Source organism: Cupressus sempervirens, chromosome 10 (genome assembly GCF_028749045.1).
Source record: "Cupressus sempervirens isolate cs-2001-9-10 chromosome 10, ASM2874904v1, whole genome shotgun sequence".
In the NCBI taxonomy this organism is placed as follows: Eukaryota; Viridiplantae; Streptophyta; class Pinopsida; order Cupressales; family Cupressaceae; genus Cupressus; species Cupressus sempervirens.
In genome coordinates, this window is record NC_143127.1 from 722,042,049 (window position 1) to 722,064,563 (window position 22,515).

The 22,515-nt window shown below is 34.0% G+C and overlaps 1 protein-coding gene across 1 annotated transcript; it reads right to left on the reverse strand.

Moving 5' to 3' along the window:
- Positions 1-9,712: 9,712 nt before the first annotated feature.
- LOC149535865 (pyruvate dehydrogenase E1 component subunit alpha-3, chloroplastic-like) lies at positions 9,713-15,363 on the reverse strand. Its single transcript, XM_089803891.1, has 3 exons — positions 14,883-15,363; positions 12,993-13,773; positions 9,713-10,291 (listed from the first exon to the last, which is right to left on the reverse strand). The coding sequence occupies exons 1-3, from the start codon at positions 15,135-15,137 to the stop codon at positions 10,014-10,016; spliced, it is 1,314 nt and encodes a 437-aa protein (XP_089660017.1). The 5' UTR covers positions 15,138-15,363; the 3' UTR covers positions 9,713-10,013.
- Between the last annotated feature and the right edge of the window lie 7,152 nt (positions 15,364-22,515).

The following is a 22,515-nucleotide window of genomic DNA, read 5'->3' on the forward strand; positions in this document are numbered from 1 at the left end:
TGTTTCTAGGAGTATATTATATATACAATATTTAAATAAGACTCCCATCGTTTTCCAATAGAACACATAGAAAATTCAATAGATCAATTGAAAACTCAATAAAAACAATTGCAAATTTCCTCCAATTTACATTTGAATTAAACTTATATTAATATTATAAAATAGTTAATTTCATTGAAAAGAAAACTAATAATAAAATTTTCATTTATTATTAGTATAATAATTAACAATTATTAATATAATAATAAATAATTATTAATATAATATATATGTATATATATAAAATATAGTATTAATATTTAATATTATTATTTATGGCAATGGGTATATTAAAAGTTGATAACATATATAACATAAACATTTTTAAATAAAAACGTAACCAAATTAGAAAAAGCATCGCTTTCGATGAAGCGACTGTCACGATGTGACTTCCGTCGCTGCAACTGTCACGATGTGACTTTCGTCGCTGCAACTGTCACTTATGTGACATACTGTCGCAGGTACCCTGCGACTTACACACTAAATGCACTGTCACGGGTACACTGCACACGCAGGTACCCTGCAACCAATAAAGGCAGTGGAATGTTGGGGGGTGTAACCCACCCCTCACATAATTTATAATTTTTTTTATAACGTTTTTAATTAACGTTTAGCAAATGCGCTATTCGAATTTTTAATATAAAGTTTCTCACTGCGATTTAACATTCGATCTTTCAATATACATATATGTATATATATACATACATACATATAGATATATATATATATATATATATATATATATATATATATATATATATATATATATATAAAATGTATATATGTATATGTATATATAGATATACACGCAGAGTTTTATACTACAGCATATATATATATATATAAACATGTATATTTCTAAAGAACATATACACAATTTTTTTTTAAAAAGGGCTTCCAACTTTAAGAATTTTCCTATAAATTATTTGTTCCCTAAATTTACCCATAATTCTTCTAATAGGTTTGACTATAAATCTTTAACCCTAGTCCATAGAATTCTAAGATCTACGCATGTGGGGTTTTCTCACATAAAGAATTAAATATCTATGACAAGATTAAAACAACTGGAACATTCACACATAGAATCCTCAGAAAGCATTCAGAAGACAAGAAGAAGACAGGAAGTGCGAGAAGCGAAAATGACATATGCAAAAATCACGAGTGTCTACCTGGACACTGATGCTAATCACTTCTCCTCAAAATTCTGCAAAGCAAGCTCCTTCCTTCTCCAACGTTCCCGGGTCCTCCAAACACGCTTCCTAAGCTTCTAAGAGTGCCTAAATATAAAGAATTCTCAAGAAGCACCTAGAATGTCTCTAGAAACAACCAGAAGATGTTGACAACTAAGCATGAGCTTTTTACCAACCTTCTAGATGAGTCATAAGGTTGTAGACACCATGTGCTTAATTTGTGCGCTAACTCCTGTGTTGTTGACATATGTGCAATCAAAAGGTGTGTTTACTCCTAGGCAAGCTTATAACTTTTATTTTAATTATTTTATTACTTTTATTATTTTTATTTATTTATTATCTTATTATTATTTTATTATTATTATTAATTTTAATTTCTAATTTCTTTTATTTAATTCTTTTCTTAATTAATTTCTATTTAATTAATTAAAATCATAATATCTAAAGATCATGATATTATATCAATTTTTTTTCCAAATAATTAATTTATTAATTAAATCTATTTATTAAGACTTAATTAATAGAAAATTCACCATAAACCTCCAAGATAAAATATGAAAACCCATCATAAAACAATTCATACAAAATCAGTCTAAAGGGTTAAAAATCACGAATTATGTCATCCGACACATTCGGAAGGTAAAATATCCAGATACTTGTCCTACCTCACTAGGACAAATGGTTTAGGGGTTTAGAATTTGGACTTGAGAATTTATCTCCCCTCTCTTACCATTGAGACAGTACGATAGGGTACGCTCATCCTGGCAATTCAGGGAAGTCGATACTTGGCACCTGCAACCTGCATAAAAACCATGCATGTACATACATTATATATATATATGCTAAACTAAACAGGCAATGGCAGGAAGTGGTGCATCATGTAGATCCCGACTAGTAGGTGACTATGACTCCCTTCCTTAACCACATCAAAAACGCCATACATAAGAAAGAACACACACACCATACACATGCAAGTATGGGGTAAGTATCCATAATAAAACACATGTGACAATAAACCATCTAACTAATCATCATCAATAACTGAAATAATGTAATAATCATCATGCATTTATGAAATGTAGAGTCTAAGTAATCTCATCATACATCAACTGAATCCATAGCACAATATCTTTTAGTCTCGAAACAAAGCTACTAATCCATCAACATAAAACTAGTCTAACATAGTCCAATAATAATAGCAACAATATGCCTAGAAAAATGTGAACGAGGGCAGGCACTACATGTATCCATTGGTTCTCAATAACCAAAATATATCTCAAAATCATACTGATCGAAGACTCCAAAATGGTTGAGTCAAAACATGTCACAACATGACATCATCAAGAAATAAATCAACATTTCAGTCCCATCATGGCAACTAGAAAGTAATCCAAGGATAATTGATTGATGACTCAAAAATGGTTAAGTCAAGTGTTTCAGATACATATAACTCAGCTTCACTCAAGAAGACTGATGAGCAATAACAATCAATAAATACAAACATCTCATAGAGCATACCATCACATTATCATGGTTGGGTTTATAAAGAATCAAGATCAAAAGACATCATCATGACATCACAATCATAACCCCTGAGCCTCTGGTAGATGTCCTATAACTAGTCAACACTAGTCAACCCAAAAACCCAAAATAAGAAGCATAGAGAAAACACAATGCAAGCACATGTTTTTGGTTTGCTAAAATTACATAGTTGAATTGAGTATGGAGGTTTCAATTTTTGTTTGCAATGCAAGCACATGTTTTTGGTTTGCTAAAATTACATAGTTGAATTGAGTATGGAGGTTTCAGTTTCTATTTGCAAGTATACTTCAAGTATATAAGATTAATCATTTGACCTACAAGTCAACCCATTTGTTCCCTTGATAACATTATCCTTCCATTATTTAAAATTACATTCTAAGAATAACTGAAGGATAAATATTACAATAATAATGATTGTTCCCTCAAAAAAAAAAGCTTCGGTTAAAGTCAATATCGTCATTATCAAGGTGAATCTAAATTCCATTATATCATCCCGTACATTAATTCATCTTAATTTAATTTTTCTTAAAGTTTCAATTTTACATTTCTAGTATAAGTTTTCGTGTAGATAGGAATCACGAATTTACCCTTGCAAATAAAATTCTTCTCATTTATAAATTTGTATCATGACTTAAAAGTAATCAGCCACTATATTATAATAATAATAGTTGACTACTAGATAAACGTATACCCAAAACCATTAAAAATAAATAAAATGATAAATGATAAATATGCTTAACATCATTAAATTATATTTAACACTAACACAAATCGGTATCAATATCCATTAACATTTTCAAATTAATAATTAATAATTATTAATTAATCATTAACAAAATTCCACAATATATATATTTATAAAATTAATTAACCTAAATAATTAATAACTAAAAAATATGAGTTTAATCCTTTTTATAAATATTATAAAACTTATTATAATAAAATTTATTACTAAGCAAATTAGAAATGAATAAATTACTAATTAATTTATAATTAAAAGTTTATAAGTGCAATACAACATGCTAATAAATTTAATAAACTAAAGGCCGATGGCCTTTGTAGCCGTGCAACTCGCAGGCTAGGCTGCCAGCATTGACTGCTGTTGTTTGCAACAGCACAGTCTGTGCACACCAGCAACTAGATGCCGCGGAAGGTAAGAAAATGGAGTGGGGTACAAACACACCCCCCCCCCAATAATTTTTGTTTTTGAATATTTTTTTTTTAATAAACATTTTTTTTAAAAAGCCCGTTCTTTATCTTTTGTGTTGAACGTTTTCTCCTTTTTGCAAAAGAATGTAAATTCCTTTCGTCCCCACTAAATCGATTTCCATTTTAACTAGATGTGTATCTTTTAGAATATCAGATCTATTTTAATGAAGGCATCTTCTAAAAATATGATTTCGATTAGTTAAAATAAAACTCCCTCTTGAATGTTTATATATATATATATATATATATATATATATATATATATATATGACTTAATAGAAAAGTTACCACCAACTATTCAGATTTTCAATTAAGAATTTCCATCTTTTAAAATTTCAACTCTTTTAAATCTCGAACCCTTCCCGTTTTGAATTCCAATTCCTTTATGAAATGAGGATTTTCTACTTGAGTTCTTTATTTGATTTCTTCGCACAAAGATAGAATTAACAAGCATACCCAAATTCCAATTACAAGATTGAAGATTCATTTACAGAGAATTATACAGACACACATAATAAACACGATGAAGACAGGAAAGAGAAAGAGTGCAAATGGAATATGTGAAAATCACGAGTGCACCTGGACACTGATGCTAATTTGCTATGCCTCAGAAGTCCATAGAAAAATCCCTTCCTTCTCCAACATTTGCCATTCCTCCAAGAATCAAACCAACCGAACCCCCAAGTGACTAGAAGTGCTTGTAGTAGCATATGAGCATGTAGAAGCATATGAGCTTCTCAAATGCATATAAGCTTGTCCATACACACTAGGAGAGCCTCTATTAATAATTCAATAATGACTTGTTATTATTTAATAACAAGTTATATTGGAAATCTCATTAATAAATCTATAATGACCACATTCGTCATTCTTTTCAATGAGTACTAATATTTTCTTAACAAATTCGTATTATCGATAATCATTTCAATTAAGACTCTATTGCATAATTTAATTATTAATATCATAACTAATAATTCAATGATTATTATCAAGCGAGAAGACTCTTTGCTACCCTATGGATATCCCGTCTAAATAGTTGGATCAATTAAGTTTAACCCCCCATTTAATTTCGATCTTCAATAAATAACTTACCCATTGAATTCCAATAATCAATTAGTAATTCTAATGAACTCAAATAATTGCATAATTCAAAAACTTCGATTTATAATATGTTCTATGGTTAACCTTAATTAAACTAAATTTAATTAAGTTAATTATTAAATTCTAACTATATAAAACTATAAAATGGACCTAATAAGATAATTGCTTGTATAAAATGGTTTAGGGTTAGGGATTTCATAATGTATGATGGTATTGTAACTTCTTGGGACGGTATTGAGTTGTAAGCGATTGCGAATTGTAATCACTGAATAATAATAATATTGGACTTGTTGTTGGTGGATGTAGCTCAAGGATTGGGTGAACCACATTAATTTTTTGTGTCTTGTGTTGTCTTCTATGTGATTTATTATTTTTTGTTATTGGTTATATTTGCATGTAACTATTATTTATGTCTGTACCTAATCCCAACAACCTACAAAATAAAGGGGTTTGTGTTTGTTGTTGGGGGAGGAGGTTTTCCTTAATCAAACTCTAGTTTAGGAATTAACCTTGAATTGAAATAGAAAATAGATAACGCTAGCAAGTAGTAGAAATAGATTTAACATGAAGTGATGTAAATATATAAATATGCTTTTAAATTTATAATGTAATCAAGTATGTAGGTGCAATAGCCTTGACTTAACTTCTAAACCCCTAGGAAAGGAAATCAAAGTGAAACCAAAACTTTCATGAATGAATGTGCTTGAAATCTACCTTAAAAATAATTATAGATGTTGAAGAGATGAATAAAGAAGATGCCAAAAGGATCTTGAAAGTATCAAGGGAGATCTTGAATGTTGAGAATGTTAGACCTTGCTTAAACTCCATCAATAGGTTGAATGCTTGAATACTTGATCCTCAATGGTGAGCTTGCTTGAATGCCTTGAATGCTTGAAAAATGTTGGAGTGCTTGAGAGCGTGTTGGAATGATAGAATGCTTGTGTATGCAAAATGGAGCAAATGGAAGGATTTATAAAAAGCTCACAATTAACTTTCTCTCACTGACTGACTTACCTAGAAATTAACACCCTAGGATCAATTTGGGCATAGGACCCAAAGAGTGGACCCAAGTTAGGGCCCAATCAGGGATGCAATGTGTCCCTGATTGGGCTAGGACGCACTATCTCCATACCAACCAAGGCCCATAATCCCCAGGATTCCCTCGGGGTCCCAAAATAGGTCCAAGATCCCAAATATTAGGTGCATACGAGGCAAAAAATAGATTTTGAGTGATTCGATAAAGGAAAGGGAGGACCTTGGTGGTTAGATCCTTCCTTGAGCTTTATGTCGTGAAAATAGGAGCTTTAAAGAGGATCTATCAGGTCATACCTAACTCTGCCTAGGAGAAAGGAGGAAAAGGAAGAGAGATGCAAATGAATGATGAACTCACATTGAATAGATGTGTAACCATCATTAAATCGAGGTACTTCCAATTTAAAACGGTACACCACCTTAACTGTCTTTAAACAATGAGAGGCGAGAAACTGAAATTCAATCATATTCACTAACAATGCAAGTACAATAATAAATAGATTCAATTGTTAACTATCAAAATAAATACATACAACCATATATAATGTAAGTTAATAAGAACTACGAGCTCAAGAAAGGCAGTCCCAATAAACATTAATGCTTATCATGCTATCAGTAGACATGACTGTAAAATATGACAATGTAGTTATAGAAATGGGACATGAATCATTTAACCTAATGCTTCCAAAAAGGATGTGGCTATCGTTATACGAAATGTACTATTAATCAAATTTCAAAAAATGAAAAATACAATGAATTTGTGTGAAAAAAATCAGTATTTGTTCTTCATGATCTGCATATTTTGTTGTAGAAAACTATAAAAATATTGAAAAAAAATTATTGTGTTTTCAAGAATCTCATAAGAAAATAAGAAATAAGTTTGACATGAAAATTAGCCCAAGGTCAAATCAAATGGATAAATATGTAGAGTCGTTTGAGAAGATTGGAAATGTAGACATGGAACGTGAACCATTTGACAAAATACCTCGAAACAAATGTGAAATCGGTCACATCAAATGAATAAATATGTAGAGTCGTTTGAGAAGTAGAAATCTAAACATGTAACGTGAACCGTTTGACAAAATCCCTCAAAGAAATGTGAAATCATGGACACCATGATTGAAAGACATGAACAGAGGAATCTGAATTGTGAAGGCTTTTGAAACTCTCAAGCGGGTGCATTTGGCTTTTGAAACTCTCAAGCGGGTGCATTTGGCATATCAATTGGATGACGTTGTAGAGTTTGAAAAGATGCAACTACAGCACCATTGTTATCAGCATTGCCAAAGGAGAAGAATGTAATGATGTTGAGTCCAGTCATGTGTTCACATATACACCCATTATTGAAGAAAGTGCAATCAAAGAGCCATAGTTTGCCAGGATAGATTATGTTAGAGCAACTTCTCTTCCTGCTAGTATTCTTCTGCTCAGAGTTGTTATTATAATTTTAATACTCTTATTCGCGTTGTATTTCTTATTTTGGCGCAGTAAATATAGGATTACATATATTCTGTTGTGATTATTATTTGCATTTGACAAATGTTGAAAACAATGATATTATGGTTGTAATTGTTATTTTATTAACGATGCTATGGCATCTAGCCCTCAACTTTTCATCATTACTCCTCTCCCAATGTGTCTTTTAGGACTTTACAAGAATGCTTGGCAAGAATTAATGTTTAGAGTTTGACCTAATTTTTAACTCTGAAAATCTGATATAACCCTTTTCTCTGGCTACCACTTCACCTTCCCTATTCATAAACATCTTAATTGGAACAATACCAAGATTTAAAATGCTTCGCAATTTGTACCCGTATTTTCAAAATTAAATTGATTATGTCTTTCTTCATTGACAAATCAACAACTTGCTTTCGTACTGGTGCCTTAGGTAAGGGTCCCATGGGCACCTGCTTTTTTATAAATAGAGCGTCATTGAGATTATGGGATTTTTTAAGGATATTTAAAAAGGGAAGCGGTCCTATAGATTTATATGTAAATCTATTTTTTTTTAAATTAGCTCTTAAATTCAAGATAGTTGTTTGTCTCATGAATTTTAAAAATTAAAATTAAATTTGTTTGGTGGAATTTTATTTTGGTGGGAAAATGAAGTGTAGATTGTTGACAAATAGCAGAATTCTTCCCCTTTAGCCCCCCTAAAAAATTATCATGGAACCACCCGCTCCACAACAATAGCGCCCAAGTCCCTCCCATGGAACCGCTGCCTTAGCATTTGAGCTTAAGTTGCTCTCACCCTTATTTTCTTCATTAAATATAAAGCCTTGTATTCCAGGAATACAAAAAAATACATATATTTGTGCAGTTTCACATAACTAACAAAGGCTATACAAAAAAATACATATATTTGTGCAGTTTCACATAACTAACAAAGGCTATGGAGTTTTTCTCTTAAAATGTTATTAATTTTTCAGCTCTAAGATAATGCATAGTTAAATAGCCTCAATACATCTCTTTGTTCAAAGGACTTAAAGAACAACGTGCTTGCGAACACTCCTCAGAAACTAAGACTTCACAAGAAACAATAAGAGTGGAGAGCTACAGATTCGCAACAAATGTCAATAGATGAAGCTCTGGACCATATGCATTGTTCTCAGGTTGATTTGTCCAACTACAAAGTGGGTAATTAATTGCTTGACACGATACATCGTTGATACATTGCCGGTATGGACCAAATATGGATAATTTTCTGCATTGTCTTCAGAAAGGTTGTACTACATCTTTAAGCTCTCTCGAGCATATAAGTTGCATCCGACACTCTGCTTTTATGACTTGCAAAATATATATGATAGAAACACATTTCTATGTCGAGTAATGCTTTCACCCAGCTGAGATTGGCAACTCCCGTATGGAAGAAACTAATTATCTTATATTATTATTTTCGACATCACTTTACAATGGGATCTTTGTTGGAAGAAATATTTTATGGAGTTGGCAATGTTTTTCATTTTTATAGATTCAAAAACTTGTTAAAAGAGGACTGCAAAAGCTAGAAAAAACATTTTTGACATCAGTTCACATTGGGAGCTATGTTGGAAGAAACGTTTTCTAGAGTCTGGCAATGTTTTCCCATTTTTATAGATATAAAAATTTGCTGATTTCAAACATACCAAAAAATACAGTACTCTTTGCGAAAGGTGAAAGGATTGCAACAGCAACATCAATTTTAGAGATGTGGCAATTCATTACCCAGACACTATGAAAAGGGGGTAAGAAAAATATTGCGACATCAAATAACAGGCATGATCGGAGAACATTGCAAAAGCAGTTATTAACAAATTGTAGTTTGTTGAGGGAATATGGATTACATGATAATGATAATAGAGCTTAACTAATATATAAATAAAGGTTTCAAGTTAATCTATTCAGATAAAATGTCCATAGATCTCTAGTGTTTGTTAGATTTGGTACACATTGAAAAGCATAAATCTATAAATTATGTTATATATTTATATTTATATCGATAAGAAAATCATAACAGTAAATACATGGATGACAATATTTTGCATGAAACGCTAAATAAGCTACGGCTTCAAATATCTAAAGCAAGAGTTGAGTTAGAAGGTATTAATTCAAAAGTTCAATTGATAAAATAATACGATGCTGTTATTTATTCTTGGACAGAACTAGAACCATTGAACAAATTAATTATTGTTACAGCTGCAGGTCTGCAATGTCATATTGTCACTACAAACTTAAAGCCAAAAACAAATTCAAACTAAAAAAGGCTGTTCGAACAGATATTGATAATAACCATCACTTAGCTTGTGAAGAAAATTCATTTACATAGCAATGATCATTGAGATCAGTTTTTAAGTATTGAAAACCTTCATCCTGAACTATCTTTATGCTTTATCAAATAATTCAAAAACTTGTCATCCAAATTTAAACCTGAGCTGTGCCTTGAGTGAACCCTGGTTCTTCACATCTATACCTTCCATCTGGACCAATCCCAAATCCTTTGGGATCTGCAAACACATTTTCCAGAAGCTGACCACGATCGGGGAGAGGACTTGCATCTGCAAATTCAACAGCCTCTTCAACCAGCTCATCAATTTTCTTTTCAATTGACTTAAGATCTGATTCATTGGCAAGGTTGTTCTCAATCAGGTAACTCTTCAAAGCCACAATTGGGTCTCTTGCAGCATAGTGAGCCTTCTCCGCTGCAAATACAGGAAATAAATTATTATTTATCAGCAGTTTTAACCAGACAAAAAAGATACGCAGATGCAGAAACTCATACTATTAATAATTGGTAGCAAAAGCTAACTTAAGCTCCAACACTGCATCTCACATCTAAAGGGAACTTATAAGTTTATAACTTTATACTTGTGGACCTGAGGTTATGTTAAGCCTCAAACTGGTTTTATGAGTTGTTAAAAAGAAGATCAAACCAGAGTCTCCGTCCAGGTTCCCACTTTCCTCATACTCAACTTTTGATGGATATGCTACAGTCATTCTTGTGATGATGAACCTCACGTGCATATATGCAACAAATTGATCCAAGGAATTGTGGTAAGAGTTTAAAGAAGCTAGAAAATCTCAGTGGTAGACTTGCAAGTTGCAACACACGTCTATTCACCCTATCCATTAATACGCATTTGTCAATAGCCTTTAACCAGATGAAAAAAACTAACTTGCGCTGCAATATTGTCTCTCAAACCGAAAGGAATTCATAATTTTATAGTTCTAAATATGAACTCTCAAGGCCCAGGTTGGTCGTGAGTCCTTAACAAGAAGAGTCAAGACTGAACCAGAGACTAAATTGAGGTGCCAACCTACATTATTCACACATCAGACTTGGGATGGACAAGTGACTTTTGTGATGACAAACATCACATGCACATATGCAACCTATTTAAAGCAGCCAGAAAATCTCAGTACCTAATTCTGTTCACCCTACCCATCAATAAGCCACACAACACAAGCTTTCCGATCCCTACGATGTCTATAACAGAAAGAAGGGATGTTATAAGATTCCCAATTTTATAGGGCTTTCTAAATCTAAAACTAATAAACAGATGGGATCTATTGAAAAATGAGAGCATAAAAGCACAAAAGACATCATGTTTGTGTACAAACACCTAAAATACTAAATTTCTGGTTTGAACAAGTGCTCAAAATATATGGGATTAAAATCCAACAAGATTAGCCCATACAGGTAGCAGAGTTGGCTTAGGCCATGGTTTTCTCCCCATAGGTTCTGGGTTCAATTCTAAGGCCTGCCGTGGTTTGCAGGCAATTGTGTACATCCCAGGAGAATTAGTCTGTACACCCTAGGAGGATTAGCCCACCTCTGCAACTAGGTAGTTTGTAAAACCAGGGTGGGGACTGGTTTGGGTGCTGGGCAGAGCTGCATAAACCCTACACTTGATATGAGAGCATGGGCAGGATACCTCCCAAGTTACCCAAAAAAAACCAATCCAGCTAGAATGTTAGAAACACCTACAGAGCAAACCAATATTAAATCATGTTCATGCTACAAGCATGAATGCTGATGATATTCTTATGGGGGAGTATTGTAGATATATTACTATAATGATATGTTACATTCATGACTGAGCTTATCATTGATGTCAACATAGCAGTTTTCTATGGTATCTAACAGAAGAATAGCGTTAAAATCAAGTTAGTACGGACGGCTAGTTGAGTATTCTAACTATCCAAGGTTATGGGAGATACTTCTGAGTATCTGGTATATGTAGTTAATGTCGGAAGAAGAAATGATAAGTCCGGAAGAAGTTACGTAAGTTTTGGTGATGTTTGTTTTAAGATTGAGTTTACAAAGGCATGTTCTGGTAAACTTGTTATATCTCGTAGCAGAGTTGTTATTCTGAGAATTGAGGTTGAGGATATGAAAAAGACATGTTGGTGATGATGCTGCTAAGTTCGCTCGTCATAATATTGTGTACAAAAAGTTATTCAAGTTGCAAGGCGGAAGATTAATGTTATCGCTAAGTGTAATGTGTTTTTAATGTGGTCCTATAATGATTAATTGAGAAGGTCTAACAGCCGACTTAGGGAATTGTTTTATGGACTCAGTATAAAGGAAGGACATTTTTCTTTATCGTCATATGGATATATATGGATGTAGATGATATTTGTAAGCAGCAGTAAGAGTGGAATGCTATGTTGAGCAGAGCAGTGCGGATGTGAAGGAAACTTCATTGCCGAGGTTTTGCTGAGTGATCCAAGGTTTGATATTGGGATCCGAGGTTCGTGACCTGGTCTACAAGGTCTAACAGTGATTGGTTCGGTTGATAGAACAAAAGAAAGAAGAACATAACAGTAAATTACTTGTTTGAGCAATGAGCTCTTCTTGTAGTTGAAATTGCATGTTTGGGCAGTGGGCTCTTCTTGCATACATTGTATTACAACTCTTAATAGGGTTGGCACAACTCCTAACAGGGTTGGAATCTCCTAGCAGGCATTCAAAGTCTCCTAACAAGAACTCTGTGTACTAAATGTTGTAATAGACTCCTAATAGGGTCCATCCTCTAACAAGGAATATTTATATTAGTACATCATCTTGTGGGCATCATTCCCACTGGGATTTTCCCTCTGATCAAGGGTTTCCTTAGTTAACATATCTAGTGTAATTGTCTATGTGCATCTTATTATGGTTGTTGTTTACATTGGTTGAATGGTTAAGTTTGTTTAAAGAAGATATATGTTTCAAGTGTTGGATAACTGATTCACCCCACCCCGACCCTGCCCCCCTTCAATTATCTTGGTGGACTATTGTTTCTAACAATTCCTGTGCATCTTTATGGCCTACCATATTATGTAACAAGCAAATAATGCACATGGATTTGTGCAGATAGAAAGTGCATTACATCCAGAGAAGACTACTAATTTTCTTACCAGGATTACGAAGCTCATCCGGATCAGCAAGAGAATGTCCTCTAAACCTATAGGTCTCGCATTCAACCAGAGTAGGTCCATCACCCCTTCTTGCTCTGGCGATAGCCTCCTTGGCTACCTCTCTTACTTTCAACACATCCATACCATCCACGTGAATTCCTGGCATCCCAAATGCTGGTCCTTTCTTCCAGATTTCTGGATCAGAAGTAGATCTAAGATGAGACATTCCAATAGCCCATAGATTGTTCTCAACAACAAAAATGATAGGAAGCTTCCAAAGAGTGGCCATATTCAAGCATTCAAAGAACTGGCCATTGTTACAGGTACCATCTCCAAAAAATGCAACAGTGACACTGTCAGATTTATCATCCTTCATGACTTCTCTTTTATACTTTGACATAAAGGCAGCTCCAGTGGCAACGGGAATTCCCTCGCCAATAAAAGCAAAACCACCCAATACACCATGTTCTTTAGAGAACATATGCATAGAGCCTCCTTGCCCTCTGCAGCAACCAGTAGTCTTGCCAAAAAGCTCACTCATTACTGCACGTGCAGATACACCCTTGCTGAGTGCGTGCACATGATCTCTATAAGTACTACAAACGAAGTCATGAGATTCAAGAGCCTTTATAAATCCAGTGGAGACAGCCTCCTGCCCATTGTAAAGATGTACGAACCCGAACATCTTCCCTCTGTAATACATTTGAGCACACATGTCTTCAAATGATCTTCCCAAAATCATATCCTCGTACAGCACCAAGCCCTCCTCCCGCGTGATTAGCTGTATTAAAAGAAATAAATTTAGTAAGCACTCTCTTCTGGTGATTGACATGAATTCTAATCAGCAAGTGTACTACGTAACTATTCATTTTCCAGGCATATACTGATTCAAGGCTGTGCATAACCTATGAAGACAATGGTTATGACTTATGAATCATCCCTTGAATAAAAGAAATTGAAACAACGTGCCTACGAAATAAACATATAGCCCATACAAATGGAAGGTTAATTTTCCCAGAATATGAGGAAATCCAGATCTCCGTCCTGATTTGCCTAAAAATGGCTTGCAAAGAAGTACAGATCTTCACCATGACTTGCATAAACATAACACTACTGAGCGTGAAGATCTGTAGCAAAGAAACCAAGATCAGCTTCTAATGCTTGCCATCAAGAGGCCAGATCTTCAATATGATTTGCACAAAATGTCAGCTAAGGCGTAAGCATATATTTTCTGCGATGGAAATAAAAACACATAGGGCATAAATCTTTTTCCAGCTACACTCTACAACAGGCAGGCAAAAGCTTCGAACTAGGACATCAACTTGGGCATGGATATTGGCAACAGAGATACAAATAACACGAAACGTGAACGCCCACAACCTCCACAGCCAAAAAGTAAAACAGAAAAAGCATCTTGATTTTGGCTATAAACGAATAAGGAATTATGTTCAGCTTTTAGCTCCAGCGCAAAAAGCACACTTGAAGACAACTGTAGACATTCAAATCCAAGCAGCACATAGGATTGTGAATCTACGATGCAGAGTATCAACAAAAAGCACGAATGACAAGAGACGAGGCGAAATAATTATACAAAAGAGAGTTCCGAAGAAGAATTTGTAAAATAGAACTCAAATCTATGAAATGTCCATTTACATACAATCATATCAATCTAATATTCAAGACATACAAGCGCATATCATAGATCCAAATTAAATAACGCGATATATAACGCACTGCCTAAAAAGCCACTGCAATAGATATTCAAATGTCATACAAGCTCAAAGTGTCATTGAAAACCCCGCCAGAAATTTGCCCTTTCTCATTAGAAATACCTAACAACAAAATGCAACAATACCATTCGAATCCGGAAAATCGAAACATGGGGCTTACCGGGTCTGTCTTGGTTTGCAGCTTCTCAACAATCTCTGAGGCAGATGCTACTGCAGCGACAGGGGCGGGAGGTTTTCTCTTTGCAGAATAAGAAGCCCTCTGCAAAACATTTTTGGAAACACACTTGGAAAAATGTGTATTGGAAACATTAAAATCCTTGCGAAACAACCCCGCTTTAGGGGACTGTTCCAGCAGCCCACAAGGGGCCTTTGGAGCCCCGATTCTGCAAGCTGCAAAAGTAGACATTGTAGACATACTACAATCAAATGGGTATGTGCTTATTCTCCCTGTTTGCTCTGAAAAATGGGAATGCGGAAGAATTAATAGAGCAGAAGGCGGAGATCACAAAAGTGAAGGCCCTGGAAGAGGCCGTCTGCGTGTTGGCTGCATTCAACACTCTTCAACAGCCTTCTCCTCACAATAATCGTCGAAAACAATAAGAATGGGACCCTTTCAATCTCCCTCGCCTATTACAACTCCCCGGCGGACTGATCAAAGATGATCAATATATTCAAAAAAAATTGTTCTTAATTTGTTTTAAAATTATGGCATGCAAGTGACATGAGGCGAAAACAATACGAAAGGAGATCGTTAGCAGCGGAAAAAGCAGGGTCCCCGTGGGTATGATCCAGCTTTGTTGGCATTTAAACAGAGAAGTTTGAAACTTTGGCAAAATGACAGATCACCTAACATCTAATGCAGGGAAATGGGAATTGAAGGCGGCAGCGATGTGAATTGCGGCATTAACTTCTTTGCGATGATATAGCCTAGTTCATTATGCTACAAAAGTTTGTTGCCTATTAATTTCCTAGAAGTTCAAATCACCGAAAGGTTAGGTGCTTGTAATTTAGTAGCTTAAAATATTCAGCTGTTGGAGGTTGAAAATATGGGAGGAATGGAGATCCCTTTAATGAGACTTGGTTCGACAACCATTGACATTACTCAACAACATATTAATGTAGTAATTGGTTCATGTTGTAGTGGATGTTGTAGTGGGTGTAAATGGTATATCTTCTTTTTAGTTAGTTAATGTTGAGAAGTATTTCACACTGATTAATGATTATAAGGGTTGGTTATGTATAGTATTTTGAATGTGTTTATCAAAAAATTATCTTGTTAAAGGGTACTTGGTGAATGGAAGAGTTGTGTTGAATGTAAATATATGGTATCAAGTTTGATTCTTCACAATTCAAAATAACAAAATAAAAGTTCATATTTTTTTATTAGATTCTTATATTAATTAGTAGTAAAACAAGGGTGATAAGTCTTACATGATCATAACTCAACAACATAAAAACCAACAATAAAGTAATATTTGCAACCTAGAGAAGATCATCAGTAAACAACCACAAACAAAGTGGTCAAACAATCTATATGCAACTAGGTAGCTATCACATTATCAATAAGAATAGTAGTCAAATAATTCTTACAACAATTGCAACTTAAAAATCTTACAAGATTATCAAGTAAAGTGTTCTTCATGGGGACAAAATTCAAGATTAAAGACCAAGTAAAAGATAAATTGTTCTTAAAATCCCACAAGGGCAAAAAATAGCAAAACCTAAATCTGTCAAAGGTTAAACATTGTGGGTGGATTTGATGTTGTGGCCTGACTGGTACAACCCATGGCTCTAGTCATTTATAAGAAGCTTGAATAAATCCTTCTGGTTCCCTTCATCTTCTCTATCCATACCAAGAATCTTTTGTGCAACAAACACATGGAGGTGATGAATTATACATAACTCAAAGATTAAACATGGAAATGCTCCTCATCTTTCTTTCCATTTCTAGCAATTTGGTTTTAAAGTTCCCACCTCACTCTTCATATTGGCCAACTCTTGTACAATACTCAAACAACCTTCACAACCTTAGTTAGGATTGGTAGGGATGGTTTTGTTTTCATCTAGTATCATGTCTCTAGTGAGATCAATGAGCTTCTCTTTCATATTGTTTCAGATAATGGTTGGTGGTAGACTTATTAGAACTAGCAAGTGTATCAACCTCAACATCAACACCTTCCAATTCCTTTCATTTCTCATTCGCCTCTTTAGCTTCCCATCCCCCTAATCAACATTTTTATCCTCCAAGTCATAATCAACAAGCAAGTTTTTTCCCTTTCCTTGTAGTCTTGGTAGCCAATATATTAGACCTATGGGATTACTATGCTCCTCTATGTCATCTTCCTCCTCATTGACGACTTGGTAAACATACATTGTGGCTGGCTTGGTGGGGGGAGGAGGTTGTTCTTTTTATAGTGCTAGTGGTAGATTTGGACTCATTACCTTTAAGTTGATTGGCATTGGGGGTGTGAATTTCATAATTAAACACTTCAAAATCAACAAGGTGGGAAGCAATTTTAAGGGCTCTCATATGACGAATGCATTTTTTCTTACTAGGTCATTGTAGGAGTGTGAGACCATGAAGCAAGGGCTTCATAAGCTATGATTAATCTAGAAGGGTAGAGGGCCAAGTGAAAATGTAAAGCCTAAATATAAGACCATAATTTCCAATGAAAGGTCTCTTGCCCTAAGTTTGAGAACTCTCTTTAACATCCAAAACAAATCTTTCAACATAAATAAGTAGGAAACAAGGAAATAATTTCACTAGCTTTTCATATTTGATCCAATACTATCCTTGTGAACAGTGTATTTGTAATTGATATGATATTTCCACTAGCATGTGTTGGTTAATCCATATTCATTATTCATATTATGTTAGACCTATGAGCATGTATGTGTTTGCACTTGTTGCAAAAAATTTTAATTTAAATATTGATGTTATTGTGTTTGGGGAATTAGATATTTTATTTACTAGATAAGTTGTATTGGATTCCAATTATTTAGAATTGATTTATTTATTTTTTAGGGGTAAAGTGAATAGTTTACTTATATAATTTAAGTGACTTTTTTTAAAAGGTCATTTTTTAAAATGCTTTTATGTTGTAAAAGTGAGTTCTTTTCACTCACTTCTCGTTGTTTTTTAAGTAAATTTTGATTTTGCTACAAATTTGATTGGAGAAAATTTCTCTTTTGCTCATTGTGTTGGATTTAACAATCATATATTTGTGAGGAGAGGCTCCTTGGATTTGTGTTAGGATCGCCCTACTTTTCCAAAAATCTCATCCATGTTGTTGAGTTTTAAGATTTTTCTCTTTGTTTTGGGTTTCTCTCCCTTTATATGGGGTAGGGCATCATGCTATTTTAGATTACTTTGCATTAATGTGTGAAATCAATTATATTAGTTGAGTGGGTTGAGATTTAGTACTCCCCCACATTCTTGCTTGATTTCCTTACCCAAACAAGTTAGAACAAAATTATATGTATTTTTATGTTGAGAAAATTGGGTTTTTGAGTTGTTATGTGGTTCAATTTTTTGTGTATGTCAAAAATGAGATTTTATTGTAGAAATATGATGTTGGGTACCTGAGCACAAATGGGTTTCTATTCCAAGGATTTATTTGATGTTTGATTTTTGGGCATTTTTTAGCTCACTTTGTTCTATGTGTCGCCCAGAACTTGTATGTCATCCTATTTGGTGTGATTGATCTATTAGAGGTAGCAATACTCCAACTTTATAATAGGATTATAAAATCATAATATATTAAAGGTGTGATTTGTTATCACAACCTAAACTTACCTAATTTATGTTAAAATAGTGATTTTCACACTTTGTCAAGCTATGCCAAAATTTGGGTATTTATTTGCTTTTGGATTTTTGAGCCTTCCTCGTGTTCTAATGAGATGATTAATAGATTTTATGGGAATTCATGCTCTTGGAAAAGTGTCCAATTGAGAAACTTGTTATTTAGCTTGTTTTTGGAGTTTACTCTATTTCTTGCCTTGAGTATTTGGGAGTTTATTTATCCTTTTATTTTTTTATTAAGGAAAAAAAAATAGGTATTGAGAGGGACCTGAAACCCCTTACAAGAAGATTTTGAGGGGGATCTAGAGCCCCACAATGAAAAAAAATCTACAAAAGATAAATCATGTACAAAAAGAAACCCAAAGCCAACAAATAGCAAACAACTAAAAATACAAAGCATACAAACCACCAACTTCTCCCAAGAATCCAACATAAGAGGTCGATGCCTAACACCAAAGAGAAAGTCTCATAAACAAGGAGATCCATAGGTTTTCTAAGGCTCTCCAAACCAAACCATTAGCTTTTAACATGGCTCCCAAAACTATCATTTGATATCACCATAAACGATTGAGCACCAAAGAGCCAGGTGAAACTATGAGGATAAGAAAGGTTCCCTAAATTAAACTGGGTTTTGACTTGGCTCCCAAAATCACATAGGATTTTAAAATGGCTCCAAAAACCATTGCATGGATTTGAAAGAGTCATCAATCAATGACTAGCAACAAAAAGAGATAATACATGAAAAAACTAGCTAGAAGATAGGGTTTTAATATGGAGCCGCAAACCATCCAAATATGGACAACATGTATTTTACAAAAGAGCATAACCATTCCCCCAACAAGACTTCTCAAAACCCACTTTAAAAACCACCCCTCCCAATAACCAATTGCAAGAAAAAATTATTCTTTTCCACAATCAACATCACCTTCAAAACCCATCACCACCTCCATAGATGATGGGTCCACCTCTATAGCATATGAGAGAAACAAAGATAACAATTGGTAAACACTCAACCCACCAATAGGTAAAAGAGAGAGACCTTGAAAAAAATAAGGGGAGGCTTCACCTCAATAGATGTATCCAAAGGAGACATAAAAGGGCCCAAAAGAGACCTCCATAATAGAAAGAAAATGAAGAAATGCAATACACCATGGGTCAAAGAAACCCTAAAACCTAAAAGCCTCCTTAACCAAAAATAACTAGAGACTAGAATGGGCCCTTGAAAATCTTCAACATCCAACTTGCCCCAATTGCAAATATCAAGTAAATGAAGAAAGGAAAGAGAAACCCTCCACCACAACACCCAATCTAAATATGTAGTCAACAAAGAACATGGAAAACTTACAACAAAAATGTAGAGCATGGAATTTAAATCAACGAACCTTATAGGACCAAAGTCACTATAAAAATCACCCATAAAAAGGGTAGAGACACTTCTAGAGGGAAAAGGCCTCTCTAAAGGGAGTGAAGCTAACCAAGCCTTAGAAAAGAGTTGCCAAGCGACTAAAACTACCAAAGATGGATCAAAATAGCATCATGTCCTTCAAACTTGGTTTTCCTCACTCAAGGTGGCCTCATAAGAGGCCTAGGTTGGGAGGTGAGAATCCCATCGTTAAAGTTTTACTTTGTTACAAGTTTAAGTGAAAGGAATGATCTTATAGAAAAGCCATAGAGTTGGATTATCCTATACTATTCCTATTCATAAACTTTTTGTATTAAGAGTCTTCAAATTATGTATTTGGAAAATATATATATATATATGAAGTTGTAATGTGTAATAGGAGAGTCTCCTCTCTTATAATTTCTTACCATTATCTAACTAGTAGAATTAGAGAAATAAGTCCATTTAATTAAGTTTTATTGTGTATGCATATGAAAAAAGCTTCATGAGGTTTAATAAATTTAAATTTTTAATATTGTTTCTTTATTACTTTAATGAATAAGTGTGTTCACAACTTTAGATATTATGGTAAAATCAATAGTGTTACATAAAAGAGAAAGAAAGGTTACTCTTACTTTTGTTATTAAATGGATTTGTAAATCTTGGGTCTATCAGTAAAGAGTGTTTACAAGATTTTTAAAAAATGGCACAAGAATTATAGGCACGACAAATCTAATAAGGTCTTGAATAGATTCAAAAAGTTTAAATCTTTAGCTAAAAATTTATCCAGTAAAAGAATTAAAGTTCTTAGCTCTGACACTTGAGGTGAGTACATTTGGGGTAGTTTTCATGATTTTTGTGTAGGAGTAGGGATCAAGAGGGAGTTTTTTGTTCTCTACAATCCTCATCAAAATGACATTTTTTAAAGAAAGAACAATTCATTATTGAGGCAACAAAGGCAATGATGATAATAAAAAAACTACAGATGTTTCTATGGGTTGGAGCAACTAGAACTATATCTATATTCAAAACAAATGCCCTCATAGTGTCATAAACGATATGAGTCCACAAGAAGCATTCACAAGAACTAAACCATACATAATTAATTTTAGAATCTTTGAGATCCTAGTTTACATTCACATTCCCAAGGAGAAGGGAACCAAATTGGAACCTTCGGGTAAGAAAGGTATACTTATGGGTTGTAGTAAAAATTCCAAAACATTCAAAATTTACATTCTAGGATAGAAATACGTTGAGGTAAACAGAGATGTTATTTGTGAAGAGAATGTTTTGTTGATATATGATTGAAAATATCATTTGTGTAGAAAGATTGTTGAAGAAGACCGTGTGTTTCAATCATTGTTTTGTCACTAATGTCAAACCTACTACATGTTGGTAAGACAATTGCTTATATGTTTCAAGCACTGTCACTTAGTTGATTGATGAGGAGAATTTGATCAACAAGATGTAACAATAGTACCTAGAGGAAAGGTTGAGTTATGATTATGTATTGAAGTGCAAGAATCAATTAAGATAGTGATAACATAATGTATTGATGATCTACTTGAGATTACAAAATGACTGGCTACACTTAGAAAGTTTAGAAGAATAAAGTTGAACAAACTTCATTTGCTAAGCTTGACCAAGTTGATAGAAGGTGTTGAGCAAAGTCAGTGCAAGCTGAGCAAAAAATTAGTTGGAACCAAGTGAAAGTAATTTCTAGTGGATGCCTAGTAAGTTAGTAGATGTCGAGCAAGCTAGTTGGTGCCGAGTGATTTTTAGTTGATGTTGAGCACCAATATAAAATCCAGTTGATGCTGAGTGATTTTACAATAGATGTCGAGTAACACAATATGTGTTCAGCATCAGTAAATTGATAATGTTGAGTTGTTGCATTATGAAAAGATTGAAGATTCGCCAAATAAAAGCTGACAAGTTTGTTTCCTTGGAACTTTTGAATCAAGAGGAAGATGAAATGTCCCTTTTCTGATTTTGTATGATATTTCCAACCTTTAATCAGATCTTTAAGATCAAACAACTGATATCACAAAGATCCACCAAATTTCTTAAGAAACCCCAAATCGGGTATGTCGAAAATAGTGCCAAAAAGCTTCACAGCTTCACCTGTTATTAATAAATCTGAAAGTAGAAATTTTTGCAGAAATTTGAGCAGCATAACAGCCTATAAAATGTCATTTCCAGATCTATATAGCCTTTACAAAACAGCTCACAAATGTAGGACAAAAACTATGCTCATCGGGCTCCCGAAATTAACACAAAAATGCCCGGAAACACCACAAAAACACTAATAAACTATCTCAGAAGTTTAATCATGTCCCAATACATATATTCAGCTCTATTTTAACAGCTTAAAGTCTGAAATACAGCAGCAACCAAAACTGATATGAAATGCTCAACTAAAAACACCAAACTCATGCAAAAAAACCACACCCAAAAACCCACAAATCTACACTGTTCAGCACAAAGGAAAACTCTGTATGAGCATGCACATGGAATGGCTTCAAACTCCCATCCTTAGCCTTCCTGGAAACCTACAAACTCTCGTTCTTGGGTCTCCCTGGAAACCTGCAAACTCCCGTTCTTGGGTCT